Here is a 23,146-nt window from a genome sequence, read left to right as displayed (position 1 = left end):
ACTCTATAGCGCGGATTGCCACGGAATTTGTCAATTTTCTGATGAATAAAAGAAGGTCTGTAACTTAATTCGAATCGCAATATTAAAACGCAAAAAGCCGATTTAAATATGAAGAGACGCGGTTTTGTTTACTACACAAATACTGAAGCACACGTGAACTCGCGGTGATTTTCAGCCTCTGCATCTCACTGCATGATGACATGAACACATGAACTTACAGGCTGTGAGAGTCACTTCATGAGAATTTTACCGTTTCATTTGAGAAAACTAGCATCATATCATACTGTATACACACAGAAACTTCACACCAACTTGTCAAAATAAAAGTGCGGTTTAACATGTAACAAATATATTACTTTTGTACAGTATAATGTATGTCTAAAACAATTAAATTATAAAAATATTATTACAACCACATTAACCACTTAATTGTACAAAAATACAATTATTATTAAAACTTTTTTAAAGGAATATTCACACACTTTTTCTGCCATGTAATCATTTTAATAATTTTAAAAATAAAAGGGTTTCATTTTCATTTGATTAAACATAAATAAATGTTTCATGCCTTCATTTGATTATCAGAAAAAGAAAAAAATATTTCTGGAAGAAAAAAACAAATTAAAATTGGTGGCCCTATTGTTCAAAATGTTGAAATGGAGAGTTTTAGACATATTCTTTCACAGAAATTAATGTTTTTTGTTATAACACAGAGTAAAGTACCGAAAAAAGGTGCCGTTTCAGGTACCAATATTGGTACCGTACCGGTTAAAATGTGAACGGTACCCAACCCTATACATGAGATAATAAAAATTAAAGCATATTTACTTTTAAGAGTGCATTCTGGGAGATCCGCCGGTGTCGTCATGCTTTGCTTCTTCAGCGCGACTGTTTATATCTCTCCTCAGAAAAAAAAATGTTTTAGTAGCTGACCTTTGGACTCTTTTTCTATCACTGGGTTTGTACGAGAGGTTTTCTGTGTGCAGTAGCCTTGATCTTCCTCTTCAAATAATCTTTTATGTCTCTGTTTTAAAAAGCCTCCGATGTGACTGTTGGTGGATGTGTGGCGTACGAAAGGGCTACTTCTTGTTTCCCGCTCTCCTTGTTTCCTAATGTACTTGCGCCGTTTCAGAGAATGATGGTGAATTCTGTGGAAATCTGACAGCTGCTGTATCTGAAAGCGTGTGAACGTGTCTCTGTGATAACGGGATCACAAACATCTTGACAGTTCTCTCGCCGCTTGTACACTGCGGTTGTGGCAGCTGATGATGTTTTTGCTAATGACTAGAGTGACAGGTGAAGCCCGACGCCCCTCGGAGATGAAATTCTGCGTCTCTGATTTAGGACCGGATTTATGTGTTTACTCGCAGACAGAGACACAATGTGAAGCCAATATTCCCTGATGCTCCTGGGGATTTATTTTGAAGCAATTCTTCTTTAATAACTCTCATAATGTTCCTACTACCTGGCAGATGTCACTAAAATTGTTGCCCTGAGAAATCACACCTGATGTAGGCTTTGTGAGAAGCAAAAACAGCCCATGGTCAATCAGAAATGCTTTATTTACATGCATTGAGGTTTACTGATACCCGGTTACCTGACAGAGAGTGTGAGTTTAGGATAGAGAACATGTATGTGAAGATATGTGATCTAACTGAGTTGTGTGAAAGTTAGTAGCAGCAGAAATCACTTCTAGGACATTTACAGCAATGAAGTGAGCCTTAATTTACTGTCTGCAATCCAACTGGCCATCAGTGCATTGAGTTGCTGCTTATTCGGATGTAGTTCAACTCTACTCAACTTGGTTGCAGGCTTCAATGAGCACTTTCAGGGATGATTCAATAAAGTTTACAAAGTTTAGTTCATTGAAATTTTAGTTCCAGACACTTAGCAATGAAAATAACATTAAGCTGTCTTCTCAGTTTTGGTCAAGTTCATATATATATACTTGCCCCTAGAAGTTATTTTAAAAAGAGGCAAAAGGTTGGTGATTTAGAAGAAAACTCTTCAGCCGCGAAAGAAAAAGTGAAAGAGAATGAGAGAATCAAAGATGTTGGATGGATAGATAGATAGATGGATAGATGAGCGATAGAATTAATTCATTGTAATTAGTTCAATATTTTTATTGATTTATTTTATTAATTGTTTTTATTTATGTGTTAATTAATTAATGTATTGCTTTATATAACTGGTTCAATATTTTTATTTTATTTATTTATTAATTTTATGTTTCTTTAAATTTGTATTCAACTATTTTTAATTCGGTAGTCTTTTTTTTATTAATTTTATTGTTTTGGCAACATTGTGCTACTCTGCACAGTCAAGACAGTAAAGCATCTGAATTAATAATATAAATATATATATATATATATATATATATATATATATATATATATATATATACATACACACACACACACACATTTTTCTGGAAATTGTAGAAATATACCGGTGTATATATTTAATAATAATGCTGTAATGCCTGTTGTTATATAATGCAGTGAATGAAATACTTTACAAATGAAAGGCACTTCATGTCATTTGATTATTTTTCTCTTTTTATTTGAAGTTTCAAGGAATCAAAGCAAAAGATCAGATCAGATTATTCACAATGAATGAATGAGTCTGGCATCAGTGCAAAACAACTTCACATTATGAAGCACTTGAGTTAAAAACAAAAGGCTCAAAACAGTCAGCACCAATATTACAAAATGACTCATTTGCACTGCAGAATAGGGAGATATGTTTCATATATCAGATGAACATGGCAAGTTGCTACCTCTTCATTTTCACATTACTCCATGTTTCTCATGTGTAAATATCATAAAGCTGTCCTGCCTATCTATATCATGCATATTTACCTACCAGAGTATAAACACTGTAGCAAAATATCTACCGGTTGACACGGGATGGATGGATGGATGGTACTTTCTCTCAGCCTGTCAGTGTTACTGTGAGAATGTCCATGTGCCATCCCAGCCGTTCCCATAGCAACCGCATCCATGGACAGGTGCTTATGTTTTGGTTGCTGTTCAGAAGAAATTAAGACATTTCAGAAGAGCAGGGAGGGAGGGATGGAGAGAGAGAACCAAAAAGATGGAGTGATGGAGAAGAGGAGAGGCTGAAAATAGCAAATGAGTGCTAATGATTTTTATAGCGTTCTTCATTCTGACAGGCATCTGAGCGGCAGGATCCAGCTGCAGGTGCTGCGAGAGTGTGTGTGTGTGTGTGTGTGTGGTAATAACAGCGCAGGAATGTCTCACTCTTCATCACTGTCTTTCTCTCTGTAGAGTACGGAGCAGGTCGCAGCTTTCTGCCGCAGTCTGCACGAGATGAATCCCTCATCTGAGGTCGTCTCTTCCTCGTCCGGCCCGGAGTCTTCCTCACTCCCTCCGAGTAACGCCACTCCACGCCAGCTCTCCGATGCTGACAAACTCCGCAAAGTCATCTGCGAACTGGTGGAGACGGAGCGCACCTATGTCAAAGTCAGTACCAGTTTGTGTGTGTGTGTGTGTGTTTAGTCAGACATGCTCTTCTGTGTGTTAGACTTAGATAAGTTTGTGCCCTTCATCGAGTCGAGGCCTGGAGGGAAAGAAATTGTGCCCTTGGCTTGCCTTTTTCTGCACACACTCACTTTGGCAGTGTTTGAAATGGAATACTAGCATACTGCCTAGTACATACTGCCTTAAAAATAGCATTTAAAACAGAATGCAGTGATTTGAAACAGCAGTTTGTCACATGACCTCACAGAATTCTATGCGGTGTGCTTTATTGTGCATTTAAAGGGATAGTTCACCTAAAAATGACAATTCTGTCACTGCATATTTTTTCTTCTATGAAACAAAAGAAGATATTAGTCATGTGCACACTGCAGCTAAATTTGGTTGTCAATTCTCCTTTTAGTGCTTAATGTTGTTCTGCACACACACAGTTCAGTAATTTATGGGAGTGATAACGGCATTGTACAGCTGAATACATTCCTGAAAAATGCAGGTAGTGACAACAGAATTTACAGTAATTCTATGGAGTGAATATAAAACTGAATTGAAAAACTAGTTGTTAATGATCTATTTAAACACGTATCAGAGTTTTGTTTCTGTATGTTCAGTGCAAGAAATCACAGGGTACGTTTTGACTCTGTTGCCAGATCTTGCTAGATTCTCTCTGTGTAGCTCATGTTTGCTCGCTGTGTTGAGATTAACGACAGAGCAATGACAGTATTTCCTGTCTCTCTGAGGACGGCTGAGATTACAGTTACACCTTCACCGACATGCTGCCTGGTGCTGGGAATATTTGCGCTGTGTTTGGATTCATCTGCCTGTTTGAGCAAAGAACTAAATCAACAGTCTGAATGAAACACTCCAGAAATGAAGCCTGACATGGGTTTGTGATGAGGCTGAGCAATATAGCTGAAGAAATTATGTATGTTTTTGTGTGTGTGTGTGTGTGTGTGTGTATATACAGTGGGGCAAATAAGTATTTGATGCACTGCCGATTTTTCAAGCTTTCCCACTTACAAAGAATGGAGAGATCGGTCATTTTCAGGTACACCTCAACTGTGAGAGACAGAATATTAAAAAAAAAATACACTCATTACCTGTATTAATTGCACCTGTTTGAACTCGTTACCTGTATAAAAGACATCTGTTCACACACTCAATCAATCAGACTCCAACCTCTCCACTATGGGCAAGACCAAAGAGCTGTCTAAGGATACTAGGGACAAAATTGTAGACCTGCACAAGGCTGGGATGGGCTACAGGACAATAGGCAAACAGCTTGGTGAGAAGGCAACAACTGTTGGCGCAATTATTAGAAAATGGAAGAAATTCAAGATGACTGTCAGTCTGCCTCGGACTGGGCCTCTATGCAAGATCTCGCCTCGTGGAGTATCAATGATCCTGAGAAAGGTGAGGGATCAGCCTAGAACTACACGGGAGGACCTGGTCAATGTCCTGAAGAGAGCTGGGACCACAGTCTCAACGGTTACCATTAGTAACACACTACACCGTCATGGATTAAAATCCTGCAGCGCACGCAAGGTCCCCCTGCTCAAGCCAGCACATGTCCAGGCCCATCTGGAGTTTGCCAAAGACCATCTGGATGATCCAGAGGAGGCATGGGAGAAGGTCATGTGGTCAGATGAGACCAAAATAGAACTTTTTGGTATAAACTCCACTCGCCATGTTTGGAAGAAGAAGAAGGATGAGTACAATCCCAAGAACACCATCCCAACCGTGAAGCATGGGGGTGGAAATATCATGCTTTAGGGGTGCTTTTCTGCAAAGGGGACAGGACGACTGCACCGTATTGAGGGGAGGATGGATGGGGCTATGTATCGCGAGATTTTAAGAACAGTAAGAGCATTGAAGATGGGTCGTGGCTGGGTCTTCCAGCATGACAATGACCCCAAACACACAGCAAGGGCAACTAAGGAGTGGCTCCGTAAGAAGCATTTCAAGGTCCTGGAGTGGCCTAGCCAGTCTCCAGACCTGAACCCAATAGAAAATCTATGGAGGGAGCTGTAACTCCGTGTTGCCCAGCGACAGCCCCAAAACCTGAAAGATCTGGAGAAGACCTGTATGGAGGAGTGGGCCAAAATCCCTGCTGCAGTGTGTGCAAACCTGCTCAAGAACTACATGAAACATCTGACCTCTGTAATTGTAAACACAGGTTTCTGTACCAAATATTAAGTTCTATTTCTCTATTGTATCAAATACTTATTTCATGCAATAAAATGGAAATGAATTATTCAAAAATCATACAATGGGATTTTCTGGATTTTTTTATATATATTCTGTCTCTCACAGTTGAGGTGTACCTACGATGAAAATTACAGATCTCTCCATTCTTTGTAAGTGGGAAAACTTGAAAAATCGACAGTGTATCAAATACTTAATATTTGAATGTAATTTGCCCCACTGTATATTATACACCAAGGACCAGATGACTTTTTTATTATGCCCTGATATGGAAAACATGGAATAAACAGCCACCGTCTACCTTTTTAAATACTGCATGTAAAAATACAATAAAAATATTGTTCTGTTCAAAATAATTTATTTTCTAATAGTGAAGCCTGATATTTAATCTTTTTTTTATTATTTTTTTATATGGATCAGTTTTTATATGCATCCTCATAAACAGAAACTTGTGCTACATGTTTTTGTTTTTTTACTAAAACTTTACTAAAAAATTTATACAGAAAAATGATTCAGGATCTCTGTGGTTTTAAATGATAACTCAAATAATTCATTGAACTGGTGATTTGAACCAATCAGAGTTATTATAAAGTTATTTAAAAAACTGTGTTACTTGAAATACAATAAACTTCAACTGAAATAGAATAAAACATTTTTTTAGGTAGCTCCAAAATTACGGATTTTCATTTAGTTTAACTTTATGCACTAAAATAACTTAAATAAAATATTATTTAAAAAAGAACAAATTATAAAAAGGACAAAAACACAACAAAATTACAAAAACTTTAACTACAATTATTAAAAAATTATAATTTAACTAAAATGATAAGAGAAATATAAACTAATAAAAACTCATTCAAATTATTAATAAAGAAAACTATAAAGGTATTCCAGTGCTATGAAAATAAACAGGAACCAGTTCTTTTAAATGTAAGGGTCATTAAACAGCCATGAAACTGATCAAATATATTAATATTCTGTTCTGTAATATTATTATGTGTTTTTGCTCTCTTTCAGGATCTGAACTGTTTGATCGGGCGATATTTAACCCCGCTGCAGAAGGAGTCTTTCCTCACTCAGGATGAGGTGAGTCGAAGCACTGCTGATGGTTTCATGTTATTATCAGCTGGAGAGCTGGAACACACCTCCAGAACACAGAATTATATTTCATAATCATCCTGATGGAGAGGAGTGTGTAGGAGGACACAGAGACTGAGACAAACACACACACACACACACACAAGAAAGAAGAGGTAGAGAGGAGAGTGGGAGGGAGACACAAAATGAGGAAAACTCACATCAGACAGAAGAGAGGAAGTTCTCAATCTTCTGTCCGTGTCTCTGCTCCTTTAATGCCCTACATATGGGAGCTGAGCTCATTATGCAGCAGTGCAGACACTAAAGAGATGTAGTTTGAGCAATATGGAGTCTCTTAAAGGCTTGATACAGATACAGCTGGAGAGCAGTATATATTGTCTATACGTATATTTAAAAATGCTTATTTTATGTCATATCATTAAACTGAAATGTACACAATTTAACTTACATTTAGTACTGAAGTAATATTAATTATGTATATATTACTTCTGTCTATCAACATTGTATATATATATATATATATATATATATATATATGCACACATACATTAAGAAAAACTTTATATTAACATTATATTACATATTGACATAAAAAAAACTAATAAAAATAACAAAAACAATAAAAACTAATATAAACTATGTATTATTTCAAACTGAGATATTGTTTTATGTACATACATTAAAAAAATGTATAACATTAAATAAGGTGTACATAAAACTAGGGCAATGAACACTTATTTTACACAATTTTTACTTGATAGTTAATTAATATTAGATATGTATATATTAGTTTCATCTGTTATAACCTTTAAATAAACTTAAAATAACTCAACCTAAAACTATTAATTTAAATTATGTAGACCTATTAAAAAAATTCAAAATAACAAAAACACACAATAAAATTATTACAACTTAAACAAAATTTTATGGATAATATAAAAATAAAAACTAATTCAAACTATTAATAAAAGCTATAATAGTATCTCCATGCAAAAATAGCACACACACACACACACACACACACACACACACACACACACACACACATATATATATATATATATATATATATATATAAATGATTATTTCTTTTAACAATTACATTTGATCACATTCAATTCAATCCTGTATGTGTATCTGATAGCTGGACGTGCTGTTCGGAAACCTCCTGGAGATGCTGGAGTTTCAGGTGGAGTTTCTGAAGACTCTGGAAGACGGAACCCGACTGGTGCCGGACCTGGAGAAACTGGAGCGAGTGGAAGAGTTCAAGGTTTGTGGCTCTCATCTCACTTACCTCACATTAAACCAAGTCTAATTCACAGTGTCTGGTCTGCGAACACGATACCATGTTTTTGGGGCATATACCATGATTTTTTGTATGTGTGTTATAATAATACCATGTTTTTTGAGACAGTACGGTTGTATTGCATCACTCACAGGCATTCATGACAAGATTTATCCAACGCAAAGCATGATACCTGATGTATTTCTCTCAAAATCCCTCTCGTCTTACAGAAAATCCTCTTTTCTCTGGGCGGCTCGTTCCTGTATTACGCCGACCGCTTCAAGATCTACAGCGCTTTCTGTGCCAGCCACACCAAAGTGCCCAAAGTGCTGGTCAAAGGTACGTAAATCTCAGCTCAAAGGCATGACAATGACCCCTGGGGGCACCTGGGGGTCTGTAAATCTCATGCGAGCGGCTCCGGTGTGTAATACAATCCTGCCGCGGTGTGAGGGTGTCTCTTCTCACTGGCTATTTTTATTATTTAACGTCGATTCTGCAGATTTGTGATGGTTGTGTAACAGTAAGTTAAAGAACTTAATGTGCTTGAAAAGATTTTGCGCTGTTTTGTGAAAAGAATAACAAATGCCGCCCGTCTTCAAATCGTTCTATCGCTATCAGTGCTGTGACAGCGTAATCACATCTTCCTGTGTTTGTGTCCTCTCCAGCAAAATCAGACGCGGCCTTCAAGGCGTTTCTGGACGAGCGCAACCCCAAACAGCAGCATTCGTCCACGCTGGAGTCGTACCTGATCAAACCCATCCAGAGAGTGCTGAAATACCCTCTGCTCCTGAGAGAACTGCACTCGCTCACAGACCCCGACAGCGAGGAGCACTACCATCTGAACGGTGAGACACTCTGGCTCATATGAGCATGGGCTGCTTTTAATGTTTTTGATAGAAGGCTTTTATGCTCATCAAGGCTGCATTTATTTGATAAAAAATACAGTAAAAATAGTAATACTGTGAAATATTATTACAATTTAAAATAGCTGTTTTATATTGTAATATATTTTTAAATGTAATTTCTTCCTGCGATGCAAAGCTGAATTTCAGCATCATTACTCCAGTCTTCATTGTCACATGATCCTTCAGAAATCATTCTAATATGCTGATTTTCTGCTTAAGAAACATTTCTGATTATTATCAATATTGAATGCAGTTGTGCTGCTTCATTTTTTCTATGGAAACCATGATAACTACTTTTTTCAGGATTATTTGAGGATCAGAAAAGTAAAAATTACAGCATTTTTTTGTAACATTATAAATGTTTTTACTGTCATCAGTTTAATGTGTCTTTGCTATTGTATTGTATTAATTTGAAGAATTGATTTCTTTAAAAAAGTGTAGTTTTGTCCAAATAAGATGTTATAACTTGAGATCTGTTTTAAAGCCATCAATCTGAACTCACTTTGAATTCACTGCTATATAATTGACACGTATAACTGATATATAATTTCTTTTCTCTGCTGTTGTAGTTGCAATGAAAGCTATGAATACAGTTGCCAGTCACATCAACGAGATGCAGAAGATCCACGAGGAGTTTGGAGCCGTCTTTGACCTCCTCATCTCTGAACAGACTGGAGACAAGAAAGAGGTTTGTGAACTTTACATCAGTTTACATCCAGGCGACTAATTTCACTGGACAAGCAACATTTCACAGATTAAATCATATTTTTTCTAAAATGTGAGTTGCTCAGTATTGACTTATATTTATGCAACTATTTTATGAAACAATATCAAAATAATATTGTAAAATATGGTGTCAGTTCACTCTTTACTTTTGGTTGCATGTGAGTGTAGCTTAGGATAATAAAGAACTTGGGTCTCGGATTTTCAACCACATTTCATGCTCTGCAGCTGATAAAAACTTAAAACTGTCAGATCATATTTTCTTATTTATTCCTAGATTTACTGTCATCTGTCTGCACATGTAAATCTTATTATGTGAATGCAGTGAAACTTTAGTTGCATAATGTAGCTGTATCTCTGAACGATGCAGCCAGGGACAGACGAGATCCCTTCTGGATTGCAGATTGCGAGCTCTGTGTGTGTGTGTGTGCGTGTGTGTGTTGTGCGAGCTCTAACGGTGGCGTCTGCTATGATTACAGGTTGCTGACTTGTCTATGGGAGATTTACTCCTCCACACCAGCGTGACATGGATCAACCCGTCCTCCTCACTGGGAAAGTGCAAGAAAGAGCCACAGCTGGCCACATTCGGTACGTTCTGTTCCCTCACGACCTCAACTCATGATAGATAGATAGATAGATAGATAGATAGATATGTAATTTTGTTTCTGAAGTGAACTGAAGTTTAATGTTATGTTTCTCTTTCAGTGTTCAAAATGGCTGTAGTGTTCATCTGTAAGGATTACTCCAAGCAGAAGAAGAAAATGGTGAGTGTTTTGATCTCCACTATCAGAGCAGTTGAATATTTCGGCTGTGGATGTCACACCCAAACACTCCCATCTCTCTCTCTCCCACTTTTCATGGGCTTAGAGAGGTATTCAGCAGTTAACTGGGTGTTGTATTCATGCTCTTGTTTGGTGCAGTATCGTACAGCGTTCACACCCTGATCCCCATCAAAGTGATGAATTAATGACATTTTTCTCACACATCTGTCTCTGTTTCTCAGGGTGGTTCTCACCGAGCATCAGTCTCGGGTGAAGAGAAAGATCCGTTCCATTTCCGTCACATGATCCCCACTGATGCGCTTCAGGTGCGCACACTGTCCAATACAGGTAAGCTCACCTGTTACCCCCGTCAACAAGCACTAAACATGCCAATGCATGATAATGTCAGACCCTATAGAGGTAAATGGGGAGCTGATCATTGTGTGTGTGGTTTCAGATGGAGAGAGCGCAGCCGTGTGTGAGATCATCCACGTGAAATCTGAATCAGAGGGAAGACCAGAGAGAGTGTTTCAGCTCTGCTGCAGGTCAGTGTCTCTGGCACTAAAACAATGAGGAAAAAAATTATATTTATTTAAAAATTTTAAAGAAATTTAAGAACAAAAAAAATGTATATATATAATTAAAAATAATTATTTATATTGAAATTAAAATTATATTATAATTAAGTATATTGAAATTGTTTCAAAAAGTAATATGTATTAACATTTATTTATAAAAATGTATAATAAAAATCATATATATTTTACTAAATTACCAAAAAAAGAACACTGTCACCATCTGGTGGAGGAACCTTGTACAGCCTCAATGCACATTTGTGACCCTGGAGCACAAAACCAGTCTTAAGTCGCTGGGGTATATTTGTAGCAAAAGCCAAAAATACACTGTATGGGTCAAAATTATCCATTTATTTTATGCCAAAAATCAGTAGGACATTAAGTAAAGATCATGTTCCATGAAGATATTTAGTCAATTTCTTACCTTAAATATATCAAAACTTAATTTTTGATTAGTAATATGCATTGCTAAGAACTTAATTTGGACAACTTTAAAAGCGATTTTCTCATTATTTAGATTTTTCTGCACGCTCAGATTCCAGATTTTCAAATAGTTGTATCTCAGCCAAATATTGTCCTATCCTAACAAACCATACATCAATGGAAAGATTATTTATTCAGCTTTCAGATGATGTAGAAATCTCAGTTTTGAAAAACTGACACTTAAGACTGGGTTTGTGGTCAGGGTCACATTTGTTATTGTTACGTGAACTACAAATACAAACCATATTTATCTGACCCATTTTTAGAGAGCTGGATTTTGAACATATGTTCAAAGTCAACATGAATAATAAATTGACATCACTGTGCAAATTTGTGTCTTAAATGGTGTCTGCAGCTCTCCTGAGAGTAAGAAAGACTTCTTGAAGATGGTTCACTCCATCTTGAGAGATAAACAGCGCCGTCAGCTGTTGAAGACGGAAAGTCTTCCTCTCAGTCAGCAGTACGTTCCCTTCGGAGGAAAACGCCTGTGTGCCCTTAAAGGAGCCCGACCGGCCATGAACAGAGCAGGTACACACAAAGAAATACTCTTAGTCAACAAGGATACATTAAATTGATAAAAAGTGACAGTGAATGTTTCTATTTCAAATAAATGCTGTTCTTTTGAATCTATTTATCATGGTTTCCACAAAAATATGAAGCAGCACAACTGTTTTCAACATTGATAATAATCAGAAATGTTTCTTGAGCAGAAAATCAGTATATTAGAGTGATTTCTGAAGATCATGTGACACTGAAGACTGGAGTAATGATGCTGAAAATTCAGCTGTGCATCACAGGAATAAACTACATTTTAAAATATATTAAAATTGAAAACAATTTTAAATGGTAATAATATTGAAAAATATAATGTCAGATTTCTGTGTAAACAATGTTAGTGATGCTCATGTATTTGTATGTTCTCAGTCTCTGCCCCGACTCGCACTCTGGGCCGCAGGAAACTGGTGCGGAACCGCTTCACCATCGACACGGACATTGTTTTCGACACCGAGCCTGACAGCGACTCACCAGACTCCCAGCATGCTCAGCAGCAGGGCATCGTTCCGGCCGGCGACACCGACCGCTGGGTGGAGGAACAGTTCGATCTTCAGCGCTACGAGGAGCAGGAACAGGACGTGAAGGAAACGGACATCCTGAGCGACGACGACGAGTTCTGCCTGTCTGCTCTGAGCCCGTCCACCGACCCGGACCTGGAGGGACCGCTTTCCACCCTCTCGCTGGAGGGAGACACAGCTGAGGAGGAAGAAGAGGAGGAAGAGGGCAGCAAGAAGGACTACAAATCCCAGCATGCCAAGCTGTCTCATTTAGGGAAGCAGTGCGCCATGTCGGTGGCCAGTGTGGATGAGCAGGTGTCCGGTGAGGACATCTGGGTGCGACGGGACAGCAGCACAGAGAACGAGAGACAGGACGAAACCCAGAGCTGAAACACATCAGGAGACGGACTCGATTAAAGAAATAATTCCCTCGAAAATTCAAATTGGCTGAAAGTCACCCACAGGCGTTCCAAGATGTAGATGAGTTTGTTTCTTCATGAGATTTGGAGAAATTTAGCATTTCATCTCTTGCTCATCAATGGATCCTCTGCAGTGAATGGGTGCCGTCAGGATGAGAGTCCAAACAGCTGATAAAAACATCATAATAATCCACACCAGTCCATCAGTTAATGTCTTGTGAAGCGAAATGATGCATGTTTAAGATGTTTTGGACTCATACGAGTCCATAATCCAAATATTGCTTTTTCCAGTGAAAGCATTATTATGGATTACATTTACATTTATTCATTTATCAGACGCTTTTATCCAAAGTGACTTTTTGTCAAAAGTGACAATGGGAAATACACTAAGCGATTAATCCTAAAGAGGTAAATAGACACAGGAAGTGCTCGTAATACCAAGTTTCAAGCATTGTTCAAATAAGTGCAAGCTAGACAGGGAAAGATTAAAGAAAAGAGAAAACAAAGTTGTTGTTTTTTTATAATAATGGACTGGTATTTTAGCCAGAGGAAGGCATCTTAATGATGGATTTGTTTCTTACAAACACACAGCTTTGGACAAGACATTAACTGATGGACTGGAGTGGTGTGGATTATTGTGATGTTTTTATCAGCTGTTTGGACTCTCATTCTGACGGCACCCATTCACTGCAGAGCATCCATTGCTGAACAAGTGATGTAATGCTACATATCTCCAAATCTGATGAAGAAACAACCTCATCTACATCTCGGATGACCTGAAAGGGATTACATTTTCTGCAAATTGTCTTTTTTGGGTGAACTATTCCTTTGAAGCTTGCCAGTCAAATACATCTGCCGGTGCATGACAACAGTTTCTCCATGCTAATATTCCGAATGTTAGACATTCCTTTCAAAGTAGCTGTAAGATATTACGCTTTAAACACATTAGATGAGCTCTACGTGTGCGCTGTGGCCGATCAGAAACCGCAGGAAACGTGGTGGTACAATCAATAGAATTAGAATTGCACATTCGCCGTTGGCAGCCTCAAACGTTTAACCGCTAACGTCTGCCAAACATTTCTGTTTCGTTCTCGATGTCGTTATTTCCAAAGTAAGGGCTGGGATTTATTTATTTTGTCCTTCAGATGTAAGAAGAACGACAGCCTGGTTAAATATCTCACTTTTTCCTTATTTTTGTTCAGCATTGTCTCATATTTGTACAGAGAAGCTGAAAGCGCCTTTTTTTTTCATTGAGTTGTAAATATTAGTGTTTATTTCTTTGCGATTTATCCGAAATGTACATACTGTGCACTATTCTGACCTGAAATCTACATGTAATTTGAATATTCATCGAGTAGTTGTGTTGAATATTGATTTAGATGTGCGCATCTCGGGTCAAAATAATGCGGAATGAATTTTTATGATTCCTTTCTCAGAGCGGAGGATTTTTTTACAGCTCATTCTAGGTCACTATGTCCTGTTTTACTTGAATTTTGTTGATAAATGCAATATGATTTTTAGCTGATGGGCTGTTCTGTTCCTGTTTAAATGGTTTGTTGTGGTTCAGCTCTACATCAGTGACACATAATGACCGACGATTTAAACTCACGATTCTTTATAGAAGACGATCCGAGCCCTTATTTATGTTTAAACCTGAGTATCTCACATTTAAACTTTGGGTTCATGTTTTTAAATTCCAAAATTTGCCGAATGCAATCAATAGAAGCCACTGGAAAATATTTTAGATGATATTAAATTCTAATTGAAAATGTTCCCATTGAGCAATATAGAGACTGCATTTTTATTTTGTATATAGAGCTGTGGATTGATATTATATCAAATAAATTGGTTTCGTACATATCAAAAGCTGGTTCCCTGTGATTCATGGATGCTTCTGCATTTCCTGTATGTCTTTACACATTTACATCCGTGTTAATAAGAAGCACTTCTGCTTGTGTGATCTTGCCCTTCATGTGTAAAAGTCAGTGAAAGTGGAACTTCAGTTGTACAGCAGCACTCAACATTGCTGACAGATGGAAGTGCCAGGATGGCTCCGGGCTGAATGTTTGAGCGGAAACTCTGGAGTCAAGAGTGAAATACAAGATCAGTCTCTCAGCGCTCAGATGAATCTGAGATATACGAGCTGATAGAGTTCCTCTCCTCAGGTCAGACCACACACGCATCAGCATCTTCATTTATAGAAATTAATTCATTTATAAGCTACTATAATTCTTTCAATTTATTAAAGGTCTTAAAATATGCAGAATCAACTAGCCTATATAATGAAAGTAGATGTAGATGTCAGGGCAAACTGTCACTCATTTTTTTTTTGCTGTTGTGCATGTTTAATTTGATCATTTTGACTAATTATCATGGTATTAACGTTTGATATGCTACTTATGTCTACTGAAAACATAATGATATTGTGCATAGAAAATGCAAGATTTTATTTCAGCAGAATATGACTCAAGAAGACGCTTTGTTTCCGTAAGTTCATTACTGTGTCACTTACGTTTCAATTTCAATGTTAAAAGTGTTTTTTTCTGTCTGTTGGTTGCTACATTTTTTGACAGATGTTGAGAAGATCAATAATGAATACTTTCATATTTAATCTTTGGTTTTTAGGATTCTGAGGTCGACTTCTGTTGAGAAAACAAGGTCGGTTTATCAAGTTGTGGTAAATTTGTACTAAATGAACCAACATTTAGGCAAAATATTAGCCTAATTTACAGAGCTTCTAAAAGTATTGTAGAAAATGAACCATGGTTTTATTACAAATAATAATAAAAAAAACATGGTTAACCATGGATATGTGTTTACCACGTGAAAAGCATAATTTACGTAAACGTAACATAACGTGGTATATGTAAAATAAATAAATGCATTTAGTTTGTAATTTTTGAAATTGTGTTTTCAATAAGTATATTTTGTGGTTTTGATGTTTAAGGCGCAGTTTTGCACAGATGCGCTAGGTGGCGCACAAACAGTGTTTTTTTTATTGAACTTCCAAAAAATTCAACAGCAAGTCCTTCACATATTTCTCATATTTACACATTTTGTAAATACAAATTGAGACTATTTTAATAAAATAAAAAACAATAACATCATAATAACAAATAAAATAGACAAAAAATAAAATGTAGCTAATTTTCAAACAGCTTATTTAGAAGTCTTTTAAAAATCTCTGCTAAATGATTTTAAAATATGATTGTGATTTATTTCATTTTTTTCTCTAATTTTATGTAAATCTGCCAAACCTCAAATGTAAACAATCATCTTTTTTCTACAAAAACTACTTAAATGCCGCATAGATGTATTTTACATAGACAAGAAGTGGAACATCTCTACTGTGAGGTTAAAGGAAAGTAAAAGGTGAAGTAAAGTGCTATCCTGTAGGAAACGTGTAGTGTTGGCAGAACACATTTCTAGAGTCAGGTGATGTTAAATGTCCCTCTTGTTCTCAGACTGAGGTTGGACATATGAAACTCAGTCTCAGCGGTCTGACCCGTCAGACTGGTTTGAAAGTTTCTGTTGACTTACAATGAACAGCTTATAGCTCACTGTGTTTTACATGAACATTAGTGACATTTTAGCTCAGGTGAGACACGCTTCTACATACTCAACGTGATCTGATGCTTATATCTGAATCCTTCAGGCCAAGGATGCTAAATTAAACATAACTAAAAATTCTAAGTAAAATATATTTCCATGAAATAAAATCAAATAAAATTCCGTTAAATGTCACATATTTAATTTCCCCTCTTTAACACACTGAAATATAAATGCACTTTTGCATCTGAAATGGGATTATGCAATATATGCACAATAGTGGCACAACATCAGCTGTCCGATGAAAGGCACCTGTCACAAAAGCATTTTGTTCCTCATATTTTCATTTTGGCGGTTTAATGCATGGATTATTTGACGCGATGTAACAGTTTCGAGGGAAAAAAAAAATGACAAGATTCAGATTAGCATTAGTATAGTTTGATTCAGTGTATTATGTTGTTTTGTCCTTGCAATGTTACTGATAACCGTTTTAATTACTCTCAACAGTTAGTTTTCACTTGCAAATATTGCATGGTGAATATTGCATTAGCTGTAGTTCTACTCTCTTGAATAAGCATATCACTATTAATAGTTTCTCAAATGACTGATTAAAGTCATACATGCACTTATAATATATTTATGTATATATTTTCACATTTTGCAGCTTTCAAGATGTGGGCACTCAGTGGAAAAGAGCTTCTTAATGATGAATTCTCCTTTTCTACTCGACAGCAAGGTCTGGGTCAGAATGAGGGTGAGTAAATAATAAGAAAAGTTTTGGAAACTAAACCTAAACCCTGGCTGTAACCCAGTGGTTCTCAACCTATTTGACCTTTTGACCCCCAATTATTTACTACAAAATTCTACGGCCCTTCGTGTAATCTAATATATTTTCTTTGAAAAATATATTTGTGTGTGTGTGTGTGTGATTTAAGGGATTTTGTGATTTAATGAAATCTTCTTAAAAAATATATGTGTGTGCGTGTATGTATATATATATATAATCTAAAACATCTCAAATCGATTGTTTGTTTTAATGAAATATACTTTCTAAAGGTATAATTATGATTGGATAAGTATTATAAATGTGGTTGCAATTATTCATGTGATCATACAATGCAAGGTACATCACAAGAAATAATTAATGCATTCAAATGTTATAATGTATTATGTATCAAACCTCAATGATTTTTATTCATTTCAATGACCTTTCCCAAGTCTAGAAATCAGATATATTCACATTTTCAAAGAAACCTTTAACCATTTCCAAGTAAAAAGGGTTGAGAGAACAAATTAAAATATTGATCTTAATATTTATCTGTTTTAGCTTGTTTTAAAGCTTGATTTATGTTATTTTAAATGATTAAATTTTTTTATTTAAAAGTTTTGTACATTATTTTATAGTTAATTATTTAATTTTTTGATTTTTAAAACGTTAAATGATTTGAAATATTATAAACTTCTATTTTATTTACATTTTTAATTTGAAATGATTTTATTTTGAATTATTTTATGGTCATACTGCAGCCACTGCTTTAGCTCAAGTCGTGTGTCACTGGCTTGGAGACGGTTATGTCATGTTGCTGCTAAATCAACAGATGCTTGAACTTATAGACTTGCTTTAAAAACAAAACTAAGTCAATTTGTCATCAGCCGCCAGAAACCAGTGTTACGGCATAGCACTGATGGACAAACCCCTCCTATCTGATTCCTGTCAGATAACCCGTGTACATTTAATCAAACGCGCTGCGTTTCTCCTCACTTCTGCCGTCATGAGGGCTAAGCTGGAGATCCTGGCTCTGGTTCTGGGAACCATCGGTCTGGTCGGGACCATTGCGGTGACCGCCATGCCCATGTGGAAGGTGACGGCCTACATCGGGTCCAACCTCATCGTCATGGAGACGCTGTGGGAGGGTTTATGGATGGCCTGCATACGGCAGGCGGACATCAACATGCAGTGCAAAGTCTACGACTCTCTGCTCATCCTGCCGGGGGACATCCAGGCGGCCCGCGGGCTCATGTGCACCTCCATCACTGTCACCGTCCTGGCCGTCCTGGTGTCCGTCTGCGGGATGAGGGGCACAGACTGCTGCCATGATGACACCAGGGGTAAGAACGTGATCCTGCTGGTGGGCGGGTGTCTGTTCGTGGTCGCTAGCCTCGCCACTCTTCTTCCCGTCTCCTGGTCCACTCACTCCATCATCAGAGACTTCTACAACCCAATGGTGGTGGAGGCGCAGAAGCGGGAAATCGGACAGGCGCTGTATCTGGGCTTCGCCACGTTCATGCTCCTCCTAATCGCGGGGGTGATACTGCTGTGCCGTTACGGCCCCCGTCACAGGAAGGACGAGGAGCAGAAGAAGCCGTACATCACAGTGGACAAGGTGGGAATGAGCATGCTGGGACGGACACCTTCTTCTGACTCGCACCGGAAGAGTCAATACGTCTGACAGACAGTACTGACTCACTTCACTTCAGTTTGTTTATTTCTTTGCAAATTTTGAACAGCTTTTTTTGCTTTTTTTCTTGGCTGACTTGGTCGTTATTAGATTAAATGTTCTTCATTAACTAACTAAACACATTGGTGTTTGATGATATGATTGTATATTATATTTTCAGACATTTTGTCAAATGAAGAATGAGACTAAACAAGCTGTCATTGTAATCTTTAAAATATTTGCATTATATAAAAGTTTGTCATTTTTTTTAAATCAAATATTGTATTATTTATTTACTTATACTGAAATACATCATTATTATATATTATAGTAATTGATTTATTGTGTGTGTATTTTATTACTTATATTTATAAATAAATATTGTACTGTTAAATATTATGGGAATGGATTTATTGTAGTTCTGTGTTTGTAGGAAAATGATAGCATTAACTTGTGCATCAGCAAACATAAGATTTACCCAGCTATTTTTATACATGTCTGAATTATGAAATTGTGAATGAGAGTAAAAACACTGTCAGGGTCATCTATAAAAATGCATTATTTGTGCAAAAAAAATTATTTTCCCTTTTATAATCAAATAGTCTATTATATATATTTATATATACTTATAATACATTGCACTGTTACATTTTATAGTAATTGTAATATTGCAATTATAATATTAAACATTACAGTTAAAAGGAAATGATATTGAGGGTCAGTAAACACTAACATTGGTGTCTAAGATGTGTGTTTCTCAAAGAAAACTGATTTGTCTTTCCTATCGGTTTGAAACATAATTCTTTAATTTCAGCATGCTACAAGTTTTATTTGAAAAACAATTGCATCAGTCATATTCACTCCACCTGACTGTATACACAAAGCAGACAGGACGAGAAAACATGCCCAAAAATACTGACATGCTGTCTGCATTTGCTGATTTGCATCTGCCACGCTCAAAACACTTCAAAACTATTTTAACACCCACATGCATTTATTTACTGTAAGTGAAACTAAATGTAAACCACACTGACGCTGGACTGCTGTTAGATGGATGAGATATCTACAGATGGAGGCTGTGTGTGTTTTGACACTTAAGCCTCTCAGGTTCCACCTCCATCATTTGTCAGGTTCTGGTTCAGTATCTTACCTGGAAACACTGTGATACCTGTAACTCACCTGACCTCTCACTGACATACAGCAGCTGAATGAAACCGCAGGAGATCAGGGACTTCATGGGGAATTCAAGTTCAGGAACGTCTTGACAAAAAAAAACAAAATCATCATATTTCAAATCACAAATATGATCTACATTTAATATCTTGATTGTCTCTATTAGTCAGCAGTAAAACCCAGTGGAAAGCAAATAGACTTTTGCTTTTGCTTCTCAGATTTCTTTTAAGATCTCTCAGAGTTTCAGAAGTTACAACATCTCAAACGGTGCTTGGATTTGCCAAGATATTGAAGCTTGCAATTATGTCAGAGATCTCAATATGAACTCAGACATTTTCCTTTAAATGTCCTTTCCTTTATCTTCCAAGAGATGAAACAATAAATGATCTGAGCTTCGAAACACATTCATTTCATATATGACCTATTGTTTGATTTGTTTGTTTTGTTTATTTAGGAAAAACATGAGAAGAAGCTGAAACTTAAATGAAACATTATTCAGAACTCAATTAGAGTCTCCTATATTCATTTAACATACAGTATATTTGTGTGTGTGTGTGGTTAATAAAAGCAACAACATTGATTATATTAAATAATAATTATTATTTTATATAAATAGTAGTATTAATGTATTTTTATAAATTGAGTTTTGTTTATGCATGTTATAAAATTTCCAAACTGTCTTTTGCAGTGTTCAATACTTTTTCATTTGATTGGGCAAGTATTTATTTAATATTTCTTTTGTATATTATTAGTAGTAGCATTATATATATATATATATATATATATATATATATATATATATATAAATGCACACACATGCATGTATATATTTCAGAAAATTTTTATTTTCATATTTTAATTATATGAACATAAATATAGACATGTAAATATATGTAAATATTTTCATAATTATATATACATATTTATATATACGTATTTATATATACATAATAAATATACACAGAACACACACATATATTATGCAAACAAAAACTTTTATTTCGTATGCGATTCATCGCGATTAATCGTTTGACAGCACTCATTCTAATTAAACATTCCTAAAGCTATTTTGTGCTTGCGTTTTGTTCTGAAGAAAATATTCATCTTCAGAAGCCACCTAATGGTAGCATTTGAAAATGGCACGTTTGTTTGAACATTTCAATTATCACCAGTTTCCTTCGAGCTGTTTATCAGATTCTCCAGGAGCAGGTGAACCAGTCTGTTCACATAACATCATTAACATTTTACTTGTCTGTAAATACTTGTCATCTGGATCTTCCGGTCTCAGTTGAGAAACACCACAGTGAAGGAGAACAGCATTACATCTGTGTCTGATCCTTTGTCATTTTGTCCTGGCACTCGACCATCATGTCTTACGCCGGGTCTTACGTGGCCAAATCCTACCCGGATAAGTCCTACGCGGACAAAACCTATGGGGGCAGCGTGTACACGGGATATCCGGATGAGAAGTCAGCGAAAGAGGCGCAAGATGATCAGCTGAAGCGCGAGAAGAGAAAGAGACGGGAATCCATGTGCTGCGAGTTGGTCGCGCTGATCATCGGCTTCATCGGACTGATCGGCGTCGCCGCCGTCACGGGCCTCCCGATGTGGAAGGTCACAGCCTTCATCCAGGAGAACATCATTGTGATGGAGACACGTTGGGAGGGATTGTGGATGAACTGCTACCGGCAAGCCAACATTCGAATGCAATGCAAAGTCTACGATTCTCTGCTGTTTCTCCCGGCCGACCTCCAGGCTGCCAGGGGTCTCATGTGCTCCTCCGTCGCTTTGAGCACCTTTGCCTGCATCGTGTCGGCCGTCGGGATGCGCTGCACCCGTCTGGTAGACTCCCGTCCCAAAACCAAGCACATTGTTTTGGTGAGCGGAGGGTGTTTGTTTTTGGCTGGCTGCTTGACCACCATCATTCCCGTGTCTTGGACGGCTCATGTGATCATCCAGGACTTCTACAACCCGTTGTTAATCGACGCTCAACGTAGAGAGCTCGGGGAGGCGTTGTACATTGGATGGGTCACTTCTGCTTTGCTTTTCACTGCCGGGGTGATTCTGCTCTGTAGACATGCACCACGGACCCAGGATAAACAGGACATGGCTGCTGTTCTGTATCGGGCCGGATCGGCTCCGTATAACTACTCCTATAGGCCCGGCTATGAATACCAGCCTGCATACGGATACCAGCCAGGGTATAACTATCAACCGGCCTATTCTCCTGTCCCGACAGTTTATAACCCTCCAAGATACTGAGACACACAGTGAGTGTTGTGCTTTACCACTAAAATATTCTATAGAGACTCCAATAAAGAAGTTGTGTTGGGAACGATCTGCATTAAGATTCAGAAGAAAGCAGGATGGATGGAGCCTCTATATGACTGTATATGTGAATATTAGTTTTATACGTACTTGATTTGAATGCATTTCCTTCTTGTCTAAAACACTTTGTAATTTGCACAGAAATAATATGCAATATGTGCTAAAATTAAGAACACCAACATGTGGAATGTTTCCACACTGCATTTAACTGTGTATCCATGACTTAATGTTGACTCTGTGATATGATTGTGTTTGTTTTCCACTTTGTCCATTTTTAAAGCACTGGTTTGATTTTAATTGTGTTAAATAAATGTGTGAAAACAACTGTGGATGTACTAGTTCCTGGTCTGTTGACTTAAAATATTCTCTTCCTGAATTTGATGACATCATTTTGTTGTTGTTTTTAAGGCCGGTGTTGGCAACACTGGTCGAACCAGTTGAGGTGGTTTTCCAGTGTATGTCTCTCTTCTGTTGCTCCATAAGCTCAAAACATCACACCCCTAATGCAAATTCACCAGCAGACACAAGCGACACTGACTGTGTGTTTGTGTGACCAAAAGAGACGTGTATGTGATCTAAGATGTAACTGGAAAAAGTCAACGCAGCAAAACAATGTTATGATCCAAATTCTTATCTGCTCTCGCTGATGAAAATG

General features: G+C 37.0%; 2 protein-coding genes across 4 annotated transcripts in view; both read left to right on the top strand.

The window, feature by feature from the left end:
• Positions 1-14,865, top strand: part of LOC306854347 (rho guanine nucleotide exchange factor TIAM1-like) — a gene marked incomplete at its 5' end in the record, with an annotated part of 44,153 nt that extends 29,288 nt beyond the window's left edge. For all 3 annotated transcript variants that reach the window (XM_079392281.1, XM_079392280.1, XM_079392282.1), the window contains 12 exons: positions 3,291-3,485; positions 6,720-6,788; positions 7,945-8,070; positions 8,316-8,424; positions 8,751-8,930; positions 9,560-9,678; positions 10,193-10,301; positions 10,419-10,477; positions 10,717-10,822; positions 10,932-11,019; positions 11,888-12,060; positions 12,457-14,865. In XM_079392281.1, coding sequence (XP_079248407.1) covers positions 3,291-3,485; positions 6,720-6,788; positions 7,945-8,070; positions 8,316-8,424; positions 8,751-8,930; positions 9,560-9,678; positions 10,193-10,301; positions 10,419-10,477; positions 10,717-10,822; positions 10,932-11,019; positions 11,888-12,060; positions 12,457-12,974 — 1,851 coding nt within the window. In that variant the 3' untranslated portion in view covers positions 12,975-14,865. The remainder of the gene's footprint in view (positions 1-3,290; positions 3,486-6,719; positions 6,789-7,944; positions 8,071-8,315; positions 8,425-8,750; positions 8,931-9,559; positions 9,679-10,192; positions 10,302-10,418; positions 10,478-10,716; positions 10,823-10,931; positions 11,020-11,887; positions 12,061-12,456) is intronic.
• Positions 14,866-18,324: 3,459 nt separating this feature from the next.
• LOC306853764 (uncharacterized protein) lies at positions 18,325-22,425 on the top strand (the record flags this gene model as incomplete). The annotated part of the gene is made up of 2 exons (XM_079391411.1): positions 18,325-18,936; positions 21,577-22,425. The coding sequence occupies 2 exons, from the start codon at positions 18,325-18,327 to the stop codon at positions 22,423-22,425; spliced, it is 1,461 nt and encodes a 486-aa protein (XP_079247537.1).
• Between the last annotated feature and the right edge of the window lie 721 nt (positions 22,426-23,146).

This window comes from Barbus barbus (assembly GCF_936440315.1).
Source record: "Barbus barbus genome assembly, chromosome: 34".
NCBI classification, from domain to species: Eukaryota; Metazoa; Chordata; class Actinopteri; order Cypriniformes; family Cyprinidae; genus Barbus; species Barbus barbus.
The sequence above is the reverse complement of the archived record's forward strand: the minus strand, read 5'-3'. Positions and strand labels throughout refer to the sequence as shown.